The sequence below is a fragment of the Solanum verrucosum genome, unplaced genomic scaffold (assembly GCF_900185275.1).
Source record: "Solanum verrucosum unplaced genomic scaffold, falcon-dt-bn FXZP01000462.1, whole genome shotgun sequence".
In the NCBI taxonomy this organism is placed as follows: domain Eukaryota; kingdom Viridiplantae; phylum Streptophyta; class Magnoliopsida; order Solanales; family Solanaceae; genus Solanum; species Solanum verrucosum.
The window spans coordinates 8,791-27,998 of NW_026019987.1; the positions used below are offsets into that span (position 1 = coordinate 8,791).

Consider the following 19,208-nt stretch of genomic DNA (forward strand, 5'->3'; position numbering starts at 1 on the left):
CATCTAATGAGAGGGAGACTACAAAGTGTTTTAGGAAAAATCTTCATTTTCTTGTTACTCTTATCGTGCGTAAAGTATGATCTAATTCCGTTCTAACTCGACGTTATACGTTTCAGATCATGCCTCCTCATAGAGCTAACACCAGGAATGCGAATGCCAGGAACGCAAACGCAGCTCCTCTAGTCCCAGATAAAAAAGTTTCGCATGCAGAGTTCCGGAACACCATTCAGATATTGGCTCAAAATATGGCCAATTAGAACAATCAGCGGGTTCTAGGTCAGGCAAATACAAATGTTGGATCAGCTACAGCTAGAGTGCGGGATTTTGTTATGATGAATCCGCCAGAGTTCTTAGGATCGCAAGTCGGTGAGGATCCCCAAAACTTCATTGATGAGGTCAAGAAGATCTTTGAAGTGATACAAGGAACTGAGAATGATCGGGTTGAGTTAGCATCGTACCAACTCAAGGATGTGGCTCATATCTGGTATACTCAGTAGAAAGAGAACATAGGTACAAATGCAACTCCTATCACTTGGGCTTGCTTCAGTGAAACCTTTCTGGACAGGTTCTTCCCAAGAGAGCTAAGGGAGGCGAAAGCCCAAGAGTTTATGAACTTGAGGCAAGGTAACATGACAGTTCAAGAGTATGGACTCAAGTTCACCCAACTCTCCAGGTATGCTCTTCACATGATTGCTGATTCTAGGGCTCAGATGAATAAGTTTCTATATGGAGTGTCAGACTTGTGAAAACAGAGTGTAGGAATGCCATATTACTTGAAGATATGAACATCTCTAGGCTCATGACTCATGCTCAGCAAGTGGAGGGTGATAAGCTTAAGGAGCAGGCCAAAGAGAATAAGAAAGCAAGGACAGGCAACTATGACTATATTCAACAGAAATCAGGTGGTGGAAATCGCTCGCAGTATCAACAGAAGTCTTCAACTCCAGCACCTTCATCAGCCAGTGTTCCATCCTCCAAGTTCCGGAATGATCAAAAAGGCGGATCATCAGGCTCTAAGACTCAATGAAGTGTTTCAGGCACCAAAACCTACCCAACTTGTCCAAAGTGTGATAAGAACCATCCGGCCGAGTGTCTTGGAATTGTATTGGGGTGTCCCCAAATAACTAAACTTTTATTATCTCAAAATAGTCAACAAACAATATGATAATAATACTACATAACATTCAACATTTTCTTGCATATCCTAATGAGCTCAACTATGCCTATTATGGATGGTATCGAGGTAATTAATTCATAACTAATTACAATTTAATCTTAATTTTATGTCTAATGATTTACTCGAATGTTTGTTTTAATGATATGACATGACTCGATATACACGTGTAACACACGTGCATATTTTCTGAAAAATCTAAACAATATAACGTTTATCTATGTGTGAAATGTGTTTTTATTTTATTGAATGTTTTTTTTTATTATTACTAGGCAACAAAAAAGCTTCGATCGATGGGGATTACTACGATGATTGTGGGAATAACAACTCCAGATGATAGTGAAGATTATCACAAAAAATTTATGAAAGTTGGGCTTGATGAATGCTATGAGAAGCCATTACAAAGGATATACTTGAGAGTCTTGTTGGGAAAATTTATAACAAAGTTTAATATTATAGAAGAAATAAATCATCTTATTATAAGATAAGTTATATAATATAGTTCTTTAGTCATGTACTTGAGTGACTTGACCTATATAAGTATTATTTTCAAATTTGGTCAGTATTAAAGATGTACTGGTAGACATATGATTATGATGCTATATATCCCTATTATTATGAACTAGAATACTTCTTTTTGTTGGTTTTCATTCGGAGTTCCATATCTATCTTGAGGTCAGACTAATTTGAAATAATTAGAAAATTCATTTTGAGGGATAAAGTTTTTATTTTATTATTTTTCATTCAATGTTCAAGTTTATTGTCGGAACAACAAATGTAGGCATATTTCATTTAATTCGATTTGCTATTATTAATTTTCCAATAACAAATTTTGGCAAATTTCATTCATAAAAACTTCTCATGAAGCTCCAATATTTTAAATGGAAATCAAATAATTTTTCTAGTATAATGTGCATTCTAATTTCTAAGTACTGTTTGTTTCAAAGACAACGAAAGGTATATGTACTGGTAATTTATTCTTCATTTTATGCATAACTGTTTACTCGAAATTTTGTTTTAATAATATGAATTCTATTTTAAAAAATTATGACATAACTCGACATACACATGTAACACACGTGCATGTGGTTAAGCTAGTACTATTGTTGCTTGAATCCTTCAAAAATATTGTCTCATTCGCAATGGATCCTTTCAAGAACGCATTGCCTTTGAAGAATCCGACATATACTCATATTTTCTGAAGAATCCAAACAACATAACTTTTATCTACGTGCGAACCGTGTTTCCATTTTTAACATGATTTAGTTGACTTTTTTTATTCTTTTTCAATTTATAGGCAACAAAAAAGCTTCGATCAAAGTTTTTTTAAAAAAGGTCAGAAAATAAAATGATCATTATTATTATAGCAAACACAAATGTTATGAAATATTTACAATGCTCATATATCAATATTTTAGAAGAAATAAATCATCTTATTATATGACTAAGACCATATATAGCTCTTTAGTCATGTACTTGAAATTTGGTGAATATTAAAGATGTAGTAGACATGATCATGACTCTTTGAAAATGCCTCCGGGTGCATGTCAGATCCTCAAAAAGTAATGTGTATTTTTGGAGGAATCAACACATGTACGACAACATTCTGGATAGTTTAGTATCATTTGAAGCACGTTGATTTCCGAGCCAGCAAAGTTTCTACGAACTTCTCTGCATAATCCAGGCCACACTGTGTCTTCACAACTGGTAATATTGCAGGGACATCTAGATAGAATTCTGAAACAGACTCGTCGAGCTTGTCCCAACGTTTGAGCTGTTCACGTGCTGCTTTAATGGCTGCTCTTGTTGCACAATGGACCGAAGCTGCCAGAAACAACGGTGGTTCACCAGATGCTGCAAAAAAAGTTAATTATAATAAGATTCAACGGTTTGTATGAACTGAAGCAAATTCAGAATTTGAAGTTTATACGTTCCTGCATTGAGCTCAAGTTAGTATACAATAATAACTTAGCTCACTAACAAGTATTTATAGATATTTAGTGGATTTTTCAATATATCTATACAAAGTCTGGACAAAAGTTATTGCGTTCCTGTGAACTCAAGAACATGGAGAACTCATATGACACATGGTATAGCTAAAGGAAATGAAGAAAAGAGTTATACTTTTGGACGAAAGAACACGTTGTTCGTGATGTCCACTGTTTACGAGATGAACATTGAAATTCTGGGGTATGGTGTCAATAGTTGGGATCTTGTATGTCCAAGTGCTATTTGAGACCATTAACCCATCTACATTTGTAAGATATTCTTCGTTCATGAAAAATCCGATTCCTTGTACAAAAGCACCTTCAATCTGTAGCAAGGAAAAGAAAAACAATCACCACAATTATGAACAATCTTGGGATCATGAATCAGATAGTTCTGAAGTTTGAATAACGGTTCAAGTGCATGATGCATCTCTTAATCGTATAAGCGAATTCTAGTTACAAAATCTAGAATCTATGATGAAGGGAAGAACCTGTCCCAAATCAACAGCTGCATTCAAGCTCTGTCCACAGTCGTAAATAATATCCGACTGCAAAATGGTAGTCTCTCCAGTCAGAACATCTATCTCCACCTGCAAAAAGAGTTCTATTGTTAGTTATCCATATGAAGATATATTGGCTGCAAAATGATCCACAACCGGAGTTCCCTGCCGAGTGTTGTGTATTCATATATTGAAAATTGATAGTCATTGCATACGATTCACTGTCAAGATATCTTGGTGGTGAAATGATACACACAAGATTCAAAATCTCATGCTTAAGAGGGTGGAGGTTCGAGTCCTCTTCAAGGCATAATATACGAGCATTCTCAATAAGAGAGCTTGATCGGATCAGTACTAATATTCCAATCAGTATTGATATTTCGATATACTGATTCGAACTAAGCTCTTGGAATAAATTCAGCAAAATTTGGTGATCTTCTCTACGTATTGAAAGGGGAATCTGCTTTAAAGTAGCAGACTGAGGCAGGGAACAAGAAAAACTGACAGGAGTAACAAGTTTACCTCACTGACAGCAGCGCCGAAGGTCAAATACCTCGAGAATTCTGGCACATAATAAGAATTTGCTGCTAAGTTTATTGATTGTGTTTGTGCCTGCAAAAGAAGAAAAATGATTTCAAATAGGCCTTCAGAGTATTTTATCTTCTGACTAATTCAAATTTAGCATCTTTGGCATCACGAGTTATGTTTGGATATGGCGAAATGTTTATAAGAACAAGGTAATCATTGATGATAAGGCGTCTCTTGCAACGAGAACATCTTAAGAATACAAGTTCACAGTGATTTCAAAAACCAATCCAGAAAACCGAAAGTACTGATTATGAGAAGTGTGACTTGCAGTGTTGAAATGTTGGAAAACAAACCTGGCGAATCAGCGTTGGCCAATCAACAGAACCATTTATTTCCTGCAACTGTTTCTTCAGAGGGGTCAGTCTTTCAACCAAGATATTACAGCAAAGTTTAACAGCTGCACAGCTTGATTCCGATGTAGTGCTTCCAGCTGTTAACCCACCTTGCACTACACTTAAGGTGTCTGCTTGTATGACTCGTATTTTCTCCACAAGGTCTTCGGCCCAACTACTTTCGATTGAACTGAAAGCATAGGCAGTCATCTGTCTAACCTTTGTCCATAGCCCTTGGCCAACTTCAACTCCCCCAACCTCCACAACAATTGATCCATCTTGCAGAATACTGACTTTTCCTGGTGTTGGTCGTTGCGAAGCATTGTACACAGCTGGCACACGAGAAATACCCCTTTTCTTCCATGTGTTTTTCTGGTTGAACTGTTCTATCATCTTGCTTCGTTGGAAAAAGCTCGACGACACTGCCAACTTATCCATGATACTAGGCAATGTATATTCTCCTTCTGCTACAACGTTACCATAGAATAAGTTAAGGCTTTCAAATGTATGAACATTCTCATTTCTGACAGAGTCCACCTCAATCGACAGTAAACTTGCGACGTGCTCTATTATAGCTTCGGCGATATAAGATCCTTGCAACTCCCCAGGGCCCCGCATGATCGTTTTGCTGGTGAGATTTGTCTTGCATACTTGTATATCAAAAGATAAGGCACCCCAATTATATTTTTTTAGTGTATTCATCAGATATGATGGTATGATGGGGCTCATATCATCTGTGATCCCAGCATTTATCAATATATCAAGATGTAATGCTGTGATCTTTCCGCTAGACTTGAATCCTACACTGTATGTTACTTTCATCGGGTGTCGTCCTCCTGTCATTATCATGTCACTGTTCCGGTTGACATATATCCTGACAGGTCTTCTTAACTTGTATGCTGCTAGTGCACAGGCCGTGGAAACCTAAAATTATTCATAAACTTTAACATCAGTGTCGGAGAATTGTTATTATTACTATTTCTTTTTCGTATACTCACATGCATTGCTTTGGAAAACTTGCCCCCAAAGGCACCTCCAAGCCTTCTTGTAATTACGCGGATGTTGTGTGCAGGAACACCAAGACAACTGGCAATCACACTCTGTGCATTCTCAGGGCACTGGCTTGAAGTATAAACAACCATGCAGTTGTCTTCATCTGGAATTGCGAGGGCAGTCTGTGTCTCCATATAAAAATGGTACTCGGAACCCAATCTTAACTGGAAAATGATTATTAAAGAAATGATAAGTAATATGTTTGAACCTTTAGCATACATCACCATACAGGAATCAAATTTAGGAAACCATTGAAACAATGCTATGTTCTCAGTCTCTTCAAAAATGCCACCAGGTGCGTGCCGAATCCTCCAATAGTGCATTTTGGAGGATCCACTATGGGTACGGCAATAATTTTGGAGAATCCGAGCAACAAAAAACAAATATGAACAGTAGAGAAAACAAAAGTACCTCAGCAGAGAGAATTTTTTTATCAGCTTCAGCCATTCCTTTTGAGAAATCACCAATCTGTGCAGGCTGAAAAGGTGGAGGGACTTGAATAAAGCTAGCTTTCTCAACAGCTTCCTCAACAGTTAAAATGGGAGAATCTACAGTTGTAGTGTCGTATTCAATGAGGGCTGTTGTTGCAGCCACATCAGCAGATCTCTGACTGTCAGCAACCTATGGTGTTTCAACAACATAAGGAAACAAGTTCAAAATTTCAATGGACTTAGTGCATGAGAAATTAACATTTCATTAAAACAATCTCACAAGAAGGAAACTTGAAGTGCTCACCACAAATGCAATTCTGTCGCCAGCACAACGGGAGAGATCTTCTGCAAATAAGGGCTCGGAGCCAAACGGTGTAACAGCTCCTGCATTTGCCCCTCCTGCTGGGATATCTTTGTAAGTAATTATGGTGGTGTCTGTTAAATGAGTAGGCTCAAGCTGGATTCCCTTGACACCAGCTAATGGTTTTGTACTGTAGATAAATGCTCCATTCAAGCAGTTTGGTGGTGAAGGAATATCATCTACATAAACAGCTTCACCTGAAAAATATTATGTAAACCAGCACACCTAAAGTTCAGAATGTTGCAGACTCAAAGTTATAGTTAAACTGGTGTGCAGATAAACTATTTTGTGTTTAAAAAAAAACAAAAACATGGCAAGAGGAATACATGACAACAAGGGAAACAAAAAAGGAGAAGAATGACCAATTGGTAACACCTGAAAACGGAATCTCAAGCTTCGTCTCCTTACACAATGTTTTATCCAAATCACACTACAAAGTTCGGCAAAAATATGTATTAACACCCCAAAGAATGGTACCTATAGTTGTACCAGAGGTGTCGAATGATTCCTAACGCAATGCTTTATCCAAAGTTAAGACAGAGTAAACTATTTCCTCGATCTCATATCTCTTATTATAGACTTTCCCTCCTGTACTTGCTATTACTTTAATTGTGTATTTTCACTTTAAATACCAGATAACATTTTCAATATAACTATGTTGCTTGGACCCTCCAAAAATGTTGTCCACCCTTGTTGGATGCTAACATTTTTTAAGTGTCTGAACAACATAGCTGCCTTAAAATTTAAATGTCAAAAAGCCAGCAGTCAAGGACAGGAAAAGTTGGTATGAGATTTTGGACTTAACATGCACAAGATGAAATAAAATATTAAAAGGGGATAACAAACCAGCAGCTTGCATGGCAGCTCCGATCTTCTTCAACGGTTCACCTACTGGAGAGTACTCTGTACTAAACTCCACTACCTGCTTAGAAGAAGATAGTAGTGTTTGTTTTTTCCCCTGACTAATGCAACCGTTATTACTACTTTCCGAAGGTTCCTCATCTGTGATGTCATTAATTCCATCAAGTAAACCACCAGAAATAGAAGAATGAACATCAGTTAAGGGATAAAGAAACTCAAAAACATAACTGACGGCCAAGCTTGATCTGTACTCAGGGTGTAAAGTGCCATCTTCCGGTACCACCGCTAGTTTGACTAATTTAAGTGCTTCATACAAAACATGTACACTCAACATTTTCCCGGATAGGCATTCTTCTACCTTTTTAGCCCTTTTTGCATGTTTTGTGCCATACGCACCAAACGCCAAATGGATATTGTTTATCAGGACGCCGTTCTTGCTGTGAGAAACATCAGCCTGGAACGCAGCATTTACATATGCCAATGCATTCCCATGAGGTCGTGGAGCAGCTCGATAGGTTTCAAACAAAAATCTAGAATGAGTTTGGTGAGAACTTTGATCTTTCTTAAATGGGATGCAAACACTAAGAAGCACAGTCTTTGAGTCTAGTGGTGGTCTTGATAATAACTCCTCCCATGTGAGGTTTTCAGGTCCATGACTGGTCATCAAGCTAACAGTAGCAGAAAGCCCGAGAAGTAATGTAGCGATATCAGAAGGAAAACCATTCTTCTGTGCCATAACCAAATTTCCTCCCACACTGGCAGAGTTTCTAACAAATGGTGTAGCAATCTTCTCCATGTGGTCAGCCAATTTTTGGGATACCAACTTCCCATATGAACCCAAATTGATATTACTTTCCTCTTTCAAGACTGAAATGAATTTAGAGATAGTCACAGTTGCTCCAACTTCAATGCCTGTATGATCTCTTTTGATGATTGAGAGTTCAGGAATGTGCCTGAGATCAACATAATGATCATATCGCTGAGTTTCCTTGTAATAACCTGTGCCGGTATTACCAACGACGAGTTTAAAGCTTGCACGATTTACTGTCACATTGAAGTTCAACAAGCTCCATAGCTCCTCAATGGAAACAGGACTGTACCAAGGGTACTTTGAGGAGTCCAAATTTGTGGCGGATTCACTTTTCAAGAACTCGGGATATGTACTAAAACTCTTGGTTGGATCATAGGGAGGTAATTTACTTACTTTCATTTCCTTGGAGTCACCCTTTTTCCAAAAAGAATTGAACCCCAAATCCTCTATATCAATATCAGCAGCAAAAGATTTGCAGGCATCAGCAATGGGCCGGTAGCCAGTGCACCGACAAAGGTTTCCCGCTATGGCATTTTCAGCTTCAGATGAAGTTAGCTTAGAGAATCCTGGTGGAGGATTGGGTTTGTTTCCTTTATCGGCGTTGACGAGAGCTGAGAAAAGTGACATACAAAGGCCAGGAGTGCAAAAGCCGCATTGAGAAGCATAGAAACCGGCAAACCTTTCATGAATAGAGTGAAAACCATCTCTGGTGTTCCCAAGGCCTTCACTTGTAGTAATTGAACGACCGTTTAAACTACAAAGAAGTGTAAGGCACGAACTTACACTAAAATCTTCCACCTTTTTAAACTTCGGATCATACTTTGAGATCAGAACAACACAAGCCCCACAACCACCTGTAACCATACAAATAAGTTATGTTCCTTCTGAAACCAAAATTGTGCATTTGTTACCAAATACTTAATCAGATTATAGACGGACGATGAAGAGATATACCCCTCTAAAAGACTTAAGAAGCAGTATTTCATAGTCTAAATGATGTCAGCAAACAAAGAATATGATATCTCACTTAATGTGTATTCTACAGCTTCGTATGTAAATCAATTACATATGGTGAACCTTAAACTTCATTTTTGCTATTGTAAAAATATGACACTTGAGCCTAACCACCATCCGTTCCCCAAAAGCTAGCTCATGAGAGGAAGTTTGTGCAAGTCCATATAAACCAATGCGAGACTCTAACCCCCCCACCCCAAAGAAAAAAAATTCACATAATACGTAAGATATGGCACCTAGGTCTAACTCAACCCCAAAAGCTAGCTCATGAGGGATGGTTGCTCAAGTCTATATAAGCAGACCACCAATCAATTCCCTAACCAATGTGGAACTTTAATCCACTCTAGCACCCCCTTCACGCCCAAGCCCAACTGAAGCGTGGGCTAGGAGCCCAAACAGGGATGAACCTGACTCTACCCTGATACCATGTAAAGATATGACACCTAGGCTTAACTCAACCCAAGAAGCTATCTCATGAGGGGAGGATTGCGCAAGTCTATATAAGCAGATCACCAATCCATTCCTCAACCAATATGAGACTTTTAACCCCCTCTAACATAATAAAAGATTTCATTGCCTGAAAACAATTAAGCATACAGTGTCCCACTCCCAACACTTGAAACCCGAGACTTTTGTTTAGAGGTGAAAGAATCTTTACCGTTCCATCACACCCTTTAATGGACATAGAAGGCTTAAAGAGCACAGAAATGCAGAGATGTAAAAAAGCATCAAAGGAAAGCCTAGTAAGTTATCATAAACTTTCTGCAGATGACTGGTGAATAAGAGAAGTACACTAGAATTTATCAAATTCCATGAACATTTGCCATAAGAAAACCAATTTAAGGAAATCCAAAGATTCTAACATTCCTTATGTACTAGCACCAAAAACAAACGTATAGTATACACTAGGAAGATTGAGATCATGAGATCTCAGGTTCAAGGTTCAAATTTCAACAGAATCAAAAACAATAGATATTTCTTCTTATTTGTCCAAGCCTTGACAGACAGAGTTACTCATTGTTGGTTGGTGGGATGGTGGGAGATAACAAGGTACCCCTGAGACTAGTTGAGACGCACAAACGGGCTTGGACACCACGGTTCACGGTTGTTCAAAATAAAAAACATGTTGATACATGTAACAGAGTGGTGAAAGAAAAGAAGAGCATTACCTTCACCACAACCAAGCTTAGGACTCTTGAAACAAGTCTCAGAGCGCAAGAACTCAAGCAAAGTTGTCGAAGGATCGACAGATGGCAGCTCAAACCTCTCTCCATTAACTGCAAACACCAAATTCCCCTTTTTCTGTCTTTCCTCCATTAATACAATAGCCTCCTTAAAATCAAAATTCTATGGTTAGCTCTTTCACAAAAAAATTAGTCTTTTTTCTACTTTCAGTTGAAAAATATCAGAAGTGAAAGAAGAAACATGAATCTTGAATTTAATTAGGTGTCCAAAAACTTGACTTTTAAACACAAAAAGATTCTTGAATAAAAAATTCTTGGCTAGCTGAAATACTGAAGCAGTTAACTTTGACACATACCCTTTACCAATAATCTAGTCTTTCTCAACTTTTTTTATACTTACAGAGCTGAAAAATTACCAGAACTGGAAAAAAAACAAAAATCTTGAATTGGGGGTCCAAAGCTCGACTTTTTAATACAAAATACCCTTTATCACTAATCTTGTCTTTTTCAACTTTTTTCTACTTACAGAGCTAAAAAACTACCAGAACTGGAAAAAAAAAAACAAGAATCTTGAATTGGGTGTCCAAAGCTTGACTTTTTAACACAAAAGCTTCTTAGATCAATATTCTTGGCTAGCTGAAGCAATGACACATACCCTTGATAAAAAATCTAGTCTTTTTCAACTTTTTTCTCTTACTGAGCTGAAAAATTACCAGCTGGAAAAAAAAACAAGAATCTTGAATTATATATATTTGGTATCCAAAAGCTTGACTTTTTAATACAAAAGCTTCTTGAATCATAATTCTTATCTAGCTGAAACACTAAAAGCAGTTGACTTTGACACATACCCTTTATCAAAAATCTTATCTTTTTCAAATTTTTTCTACCTACTGAGCTGAAATTTTACCAGAACTGGGAAAAAAAAGAATCATGAATTGGATGTCTAAAAGTTTCTTCAATCAAGATTCTTGGCTAGCTGAAACACTGAAGCAGTTAACTTTGACACATACCCTTCATCAAAAATCTCATCTTTTTCAACTTTTTCTCAACCTACTGAGCTGAAAAATAACAGAGCTGAAAGAAAAAGCAAGAATCTTGAATAGTATAAGTCCATAGCTAGCTGAAACAGTTAACCTTGACACATACCCTTTATAAAAAATCTTATCTTTTTCAACTTTTTTTCTACACACTGAGCTGAAAAATATCACAACTGAAAGAAATATCAAGAATCTTGAATTGGGTGTCCAAATGCTTACTTTATAACACTAGTGTTTCTTAAATCAAGATTCTTGGATAGCTGAAATACTAAAGCAGTTAACTTTGACACATACTATCAAAAATGTGATCTTTTGTCAACTTTTTTTTCTACCTACTCAGATGAAAAATATCAGAACTGAAAGAAAAAGCTAGAATCTTGAATTGGGTGTCCAAATGCTTACTTGTTAACACAAATGCCTCTTAAATCAAGATTCTTAGCTAGCTGAAACACTGAAGCAGTTAACTTTGACACATACCCTTTATCAAAAATGTGATCTTTTTCAACTTTTCTTCTACCAACTGAGCTGAAAAATATCACAACTAAAAGAAAAAGCAAGAATCTTGAATTATATAAATTGGGGTATCCCCACAACTTGACTTTTAATACAAATAACTTTATGCTACATTATAAAGGGAAAATGTAGCTCATAATTATGTGAAATGTGATGGTTATTTTGAAAGAAAGAAGAAAATATTTCAAAGTTTAATGATGGAGAAAAAGATTCAATCATTTTGAACCACTCCGGTCACAAGTGTATTTATTAGGCAAAGGACTTATTACTAATTTAAGATACTATTTTCACACTTCTTTCTCTCTATTTATAGGTAAAAGATAAAAGAGAGATCTTTTTTATGCCCTGACATGTGCTTTACATGTTGTGATGTTATCTTTCTTCCCACCAACTCCTTTTATTTAGGGAAAATGCCTAAATATATTATCGAACTTTGACAAAAAGTTTATTTATATCATTTGTTAAAAGTTTGATTTAACAATACATTGTTGTTTGAGAAAAGACTCAAGATAGAATATATTTTTTCATGTGGAATGTCATATAATAATCACACTCTCAATAGTTTAGGTATGAAACTAAAAAAAACGAATAGTTCAATGTATTTTTGACACTTATCTCTAAAAATTGTGTCCTTTCTAATTATACTTATGTAACACTCATTCCTCTATTCCCCACCTCCGCCTTGTATTATTATATTTTTTTGGTACGAAACACATCCTCTAATTAATAACTTTCAAAAGTTGAAATATTGTTTTTTTTTAAATCATTATTTTAATAACATTCAAATGCAAAATTGTAATTATACAATCTATGCAAATATAACTAATGAAAATTTCAATATAAAAAAATCAACAGATATCTTTTATTAAAAATCTTATCTTTTTCGAAATTACTGAAATTACTCATGTAAAATGTGATGATTATTTTGAAGAAAATATTTTCAAGGATGATTGAAAAAAATTCAATCAATTTAAACCGATCATGTCATAATTATAGTAGGTCTACTTATTATAATTTAAGGCAATTACGCTCTCTATCTTTTTATAGATTACTGATAAAAGAGAAATCTTATTTACATGTGCCTTACATGTTGTGATGTTATCTTTCTTCCCACTAAATCATTTTATTTCACGGAAAGAATTTAAATATGTTACCGAACTTTGAAAAAAGATATATTTATATCATTCTTTAAAAGTTTGATTTATACATATCATTTTTGTTTGAGAAATATTCATTATCCATGCTATTATTTTCAAACGAAAAAATAATTCCAATTTTGCAAAATCATTTTTTATACGTGGTCAATTATGATTCGGACACGTCATTAGTTAATTTTTATTTAAAAGGAAACAGACTTAAATATGTCACCAAACTTTGAGAAAGACTCATCTATGTCATCCTTAAAAGTTTAGCTCATCTATGACATTTGAGTTAAGATTTTTTTTTTTTTTTTTTTTTTGCTGCGCTTACAGCATCCAACGTTTCATTAAAACTGAACAAAACAGTAAGCTCAAACATCAAGTCTACGCTTAAAAGTCATAACATTTATTTCCCAACTTTCTAAAAACACAAACTATAAACAAGGAAAACTATCCCCATTTATCGAAGCCCTAATTTGACAATCCAAAAAAAAAAATAACCATCACATTTGACATTTGAGTTAAGAAATAATAGCATGGATGAATATTTTCCCAAACGGAAATGGCATAGATAAGTCAAATATTTTACAGATGACACAAATAAGCCTTCATTATATTACTCAGGAGATATGCATTGAGTGTTAGGAAGATATTCAATATATTTTTAGAGTGGGTCTTTACTTGTCTGATTATTTAGTGAATTTTTTTGTTGGACAAAAATAAATCGAAATAAAAAACTTATTGATATTTCATATAGGTTGTGTCCTTTTATGTAGGGCTCACACCGCTATCCCTCACTTCAACCATGTATTATTTTTCTGGAAAATATCTTCTTTCATACTGAACACACCTTTTAATAGCTTTCAAAAATTAAATGACTTTTAACATAAATAACTTTATGCTACATTATAAAGGGAAAATGTAGCTCACAATTATGTGTTGTGATGGTTATTTTGAAAGAAGAAGAAAATATTTCCAAGTTTTAATAAGGATGATGGAGAAAAAGATTCAATCATTTTGAACCACTCGGGTCACAATTATATTTATTAGAAAAAGAGAGATCTTTTTTATGCCCTCACATGTGCTTTACAAGTTGTGATCGATGTCATCAATCTTCCCAACAAGTCCTTTTATTTTAGGGAAAATGCTCAAATATATTATCGAACTTATTTATGTCATATGTTAAAAGTTGACTTATCAATACATTGTTGTTTGAGAAAAACTCAAGATGACATATTTTATTCATGTGGAATGTCATATGATAAGGTTTTTGCAAATAAAAGAGAGTGTATAGTACACACACCACTGAAGTGTGTTTCTCAAACTAATAAGTGATAGTTTAGATATGAAATTCACAGTCTCAATAATTTAGATATGAAATTTTAAAAAAAAAATAGTTTAATGTGTTTTTGACACTCGTCTCTAAAGATGGTGTCCTTTCTATTTATTTTAAAGAAAATATTTCCAAGGGATGATGAGAAAAATTCAATCAATTCAAACCGTTCATGTCATAATTATAGTTAGGTCTACTTAATAATTTAAGGCAATTATTTTCCCACTTTCTCTATCTATCTATAGATTATAGATAAAAGAGAAATACCTTACATGTTGTGATGTTATTTTTCTTCCCACCAAATCTTTTTATCTCAAGGAAAGAATTTAAATATGTTATCGAACTTTGAAAAGAGATATATTTATGTCATTCTTTCAAAGTTTGACTCATCTATACTATTTTTATTTGAAAACGACTCATTATCCATGCTATTATTTTCGAATGAAAAAATAACTCTAATTTTGCAAAATCATTTTTTATACGTGTGGTCAATTATGATTCGAACATGTCATTAATTAAATTATTTTTTAAAATAAAAAATGTTCAAATATGTCATCAAACTTTGAGAAAGGCTCATTTATGTCATCCTTAAAAACTTAGCTCATCTATGTCATTTCAGTTAAGAAATAATAGCATAGATGAACATTTTCTCAAACGAAAAATGACATAGACAAGCCAAATTTTCAACCGATGACATAAATAAGCCTTCATTATATTACTCGGAAGATATGCATTGCGTGTTCGGAAGATATTCAATATATTTTTAGAGTGGATCTTTACTTGTTTGATTATTTAGTGAGAATTTTTTTTGGACATAAATAAATCGAAATAAAAAACATTGATATTTCATATAGGTGGTGTCCTTTTATGTAGGGCTCACAACCCTATCCTCCACTTCCACCATGTATTATTTTTTTGAAAAATATTTTCTTTTCGTACTGAACACACCTTTTAGTAGCTTTCAAAAATTAAATGACTATTTTGTTCTTTAAAATCATTATTTTAAGAACATTTAAATGCAAAGATGTAATTATACAACCAAAACATAACAAATGAAAATTTCAATAGTAAAAAAAAGAAGAAGAAGTCAAATGGTTGTATTTTCTTTTCTTTTCAATCCATTTGAATATTTTTCATCTTCCATTGCTTATTCAATGATCTTCCATTTCAATTTCCAACTATTTATTTAATAAGACATTTCAAATCATTTCAATTTAAGTTTTTACTTCTTATCTACTTACCTTTGACTTTTATGTATGAATAAATATCACTTTAACTTATTTTTCTATCACTCTACTTAAATCTTATATCTTACTAATCAATCCAACCGTCAAAATTTAAAAGTGGTGGGATCATATCCCGCACAATATACCTCTTTATGATTGTTTAATAGTATTGGTCCAACTAATTTAGATTATCATTATATCCGTAGTGGAAAAAATAATACTTCCTATCAAAAATTTCTCAATTTTTTAATTTTAAATTCGAGATATCTGTATATCTAATAAAAAAATAAAAAGATCAAATCTCACCCACCACATCTACTAAACGTGTGAAATTTTATTCAATACTACAGCTCATGGAATTGATTGTGATCATAATAAGCTCAATTATTGTACTGAAAATCTTTATTATATTCAGTAAACACGTGGGATTAATATTTTAATTTTTCTAAAAGATCAAAAAAAAAAAATCTCTTCCTTTTTTCAAAGGGAGTTATGTATTTATCACTAAAGCTACCTTCAAATGTAGCTTCTAATTCACTCAATCCTCTTAATTTCTCGATTATTCATCTATAATTCAACTAATACAATAGTCACCTATCCTAATTTATTTTATGCCGCAGTGAACTTGAATATCCTTAAAAAGAGCGAGATATTCATGCCTCAGCCTAAAGATTTGTTTATGCATTTTTTGTCATTTTATTTCAACTATAATCAATATATATATATATATATATATATATATATATATATAGTGCAAAGCACATCTGGTTAGATGACAAGAAAAATACACAACAAATATCGTGTATAAGGTAATATTAGTGAGATACGACTAATTACATGATTGAACCTCATCAAATTGAAATAAATATATACATTATTGCATTTAACTAATAAAATTTTTCATTGACCATCTTCATAGGTTCATGTGAATAAGAGATATATATGATGATTCACATTGAACATTCACAAAAGAATCTGCAATATTATTTTGTGCAAAGCTTATTATTCAAATATTCGCTAAAATTTTCTTAATTGATAATCACGTGCAACGCACGTGTCGAAAAATTAATATATATATATATATTAAGGCCAAAAAATTATTTACTTTCTTTATTGTTTTTTTCTTCTTTCTTTTATAATTTAAAATTTTACTTTCAAATTTTAGTGAATATCAAAGTGACTACATTTAATTTCATTCATCATCAATAATATTATTTTTTCTTACTTCATCTTGATTATTACTTTCATTTATATCATTTCCTTAGTGCTCTTTTTTTTAATAAATTTTTTTACCTTTTTTAATTTATTTTTTACAAGAAATTAGTTATTATAACATGGTAAGAATCACATATATATTTTTTATGAAATTTAACTTTTTTAATTTATATCACTTCTTCGGCTAAAGATTCATATATATGAGTAATAATAAAATTAAAATTAGAAAAAGATGACAACCTTCTTATTTAAGATATTTGTTATTTTAATTAAAAAAAAATTGACATTTTCTCTTATATTTTCCTTACTAATTGTTAAAAATTATGCGGAAGTTTATTTATTATTTTTCTATTTTTTTTATACTTTTCCAAATTTTGAAAAGACTAAAAATTTTACCTCAAAACCTTATTGAATTATCAAATACACCCATATTTAAATCATTTCATTATTGATGCTATTAATTTTTTAAATTTCTTTCCTTAAATTCATCAATAATGTTATGTGTATCATTTCCTTAAATCATTTCTTTTCCTTTCTTTTTTCTTTTTACTTTTTTATTTCTTTATTTATTTCAAAACTTAATTGTCATAAACTGCATAAAAAATGTATTTTTTTAATATATAAATAGAATTTGATTTGTCGTTTTATTTTGAATTCTTAGATTATTTCTTCTACTAAAGATCGATATCTATATGTTATAAGTATATCAATGTTGTTCTTAAATGTCTATTGAAATATAAAAATAAAAATAAAAGTATAATAATGCTACGAATGACCCAGTATCAACTAAGAACAACATTGATACTGGGTCATTCATAGATTATTTCTTATTGTAACGACCCAATTGGTCGTTTTGAGTACTAGAACTTTTTTATTTCATAAAAGACTTTCCGATAGATTCTAAATGAGTATTTTGGACTATTCGTAACTATATTATAAAATAAGTGGGGCAGTTTTAATAATTAATTTAGTTGGTGGTTAAAAAAAAGATAACATTAAAATTTGTAGTGGACCAGTTTTTACCACTTTTATAATTAGTTACAGATAATAATAATTAGGGTAGTAGAAGAAAGGAAGACAAAAATAGAGGCATGAGCGTAAAAACAAATTTGAGAAGAGGGTTTACCTGTGTGGCGACTACAAGGATATCAACTGTGTATTCTTTTGTTGGTAAGTTTCTTCATTAATATATATTACTTCTGTGAAAGTTTAATTGTTAAAGTGTATCTTGGGTTGCTACGAGATTTTGGTGAATTCTATGCATTTGGGGGACATAACTTAATGGACAATCATTACAATAATTATGCGGTAATGATTAGGAGATGTTAGTTAAGTAATTGAATGATATTAAAAAGGATATCAAGTTTTGCTCATAAGTTGCTTATTGCTCGGTGATTAGCAGTATAGGTTAGGTGGTTTTTGTTATTATTGAGGTTATCAAAAATTGGGTTGAAATCTTGTTTGGCATTCACGTGAGTTTTAGTTCTTGGCATTATCGTAGGACCTCTTAATAGCCAATTAATGATTCGCAGTGGACCAATTTATTACAATCATATAGTATGTGTTATAACTTGATTGGAAAGGGAGGGTGGTAATTACTTAATTGCATGGATAGTTGTTAGTGAATTAATGAAATTATGAAGGGGAAAGGTATAGTGGTAATATGCATGAATTTGTATCACTGATTGGTTGGGACTTTGGATGAAAGTGAGGAAGTTAATAATTTAACATTAATGGTGATTAAGGATATAAAAGTGTATGGGTATATTGTTGAAGTGTTCGCTGCCACTGGTTCCGTAACCAGAAGCTTTAACTTTTAAACATTACAACTTTGCTATTATATTATAAACTATATTTTGATATATTGAGATAGATAATTAAATATTAAGTGTATCGAATTATTTAAATTCCACTAAAGATAGGCTAGTTAGAGGAATTAAGACTTACCCTTAAGTTTGAACTTTAGGATATTGATTATAGAATTAGGTGAGTTTTTGGATCAAGGCTAGACATAGAATAATATGAGTCTTTATAGACTCGCTAACTTACAAATTATGCATATATACTTGATAGATTGTAAAGGTTCGGAGGCCTTGAGGAAAGGAAAAGCATTGGAGAAGTAGTTTGCTTGACTTCGGTTCTTCGGTGGAGGTAGGTTATGGTTTATTCTATTTAATAGACTCTGAATAGTGATTGATATGCATTGAGTGATGTTGTGAAGTTCTCTATGAACTTGATTGTGTGGCTTAGTTGTGTGGTTTGTGATTGGTCTGAAATCCTGAGACCGTGAGATTTATAATCTTGAACCCTCTCTATCGAAGTGATGCCTTGAATAAAGAAGGCTTGATGAAATATTGTTAATAAATTGAAAAGTGGTGATACTAAATGATAAATTAATAATATTATTGGATCGGAGTGTCACGTTTTGACACAGTATTTTTGGATCGG

At 33.2% G+C, this 19,208-nt stretch overlaps 1 protein-coding gene across 1 annotated transcript; it reads right to left on the bottom strand.

Moving 5' to 3' along the window:
* Window positions 1-2,578: 2,578 nt before the first annotated feature.
* On the bottom strand, window positions 2,579-11,602 carry LOC125818524 (abscisic-aldehyde oxidase-like). The gene is made up of 11 exons (XM_049498009.1): window positions 11,554-11,602; window positions 10,283-10,445; window positions 7,274-8,953; window positions 6,371-6,624; window positions 6,047-6,256; window positions 5,581-5,799; window positions 4,544-5,506; window positions 4,185-4,274; window positions 3,654-3,752; window positions 3,299-3,488; window positions 2,579-3,028 (listed from the first exon to the last, which is right to left on the bottom strand). The coding sequence occupies exons 2-11, from the start codon at window positions 10,428-10,430 to the stop codon at window positions 2,796-2,798; spliced, it is 4,086 nt and encodes a 1,361-aa protein (XP_049353966.1). The 5' UTR covers window positions 10,431-10,445; window positions 11,554-11,602; the 3' UTR covers window positions 2,579-2,795.
* Window positions 11,603-19,208: the final 7,606 nt, after the last annotated feature.

Coding starts and splice junctions, on each gene's coding strand:
- LOC125818524 (XM_049498009.1), bottom strand. CDS start 10,430: ATGGAGGAAAGACAGAAAAAGGGGAATTTGGTGTTTGCAGTTAATGGA. Junction 4,275..4,543: donor GGCCAACGCTGATTCGCCAG/GTTTGTTTTCCA, acceptor CTTCTTTTGCAG/GCACAAACACAATCAATAAA. Junction 3,489..3,653: donor CAGCTGTTGATTTGGGACAG/GTTCTTCCCTTC, acceptor TCCTTGCTACAG/ATTGAAGGTGCTTTTGTACA.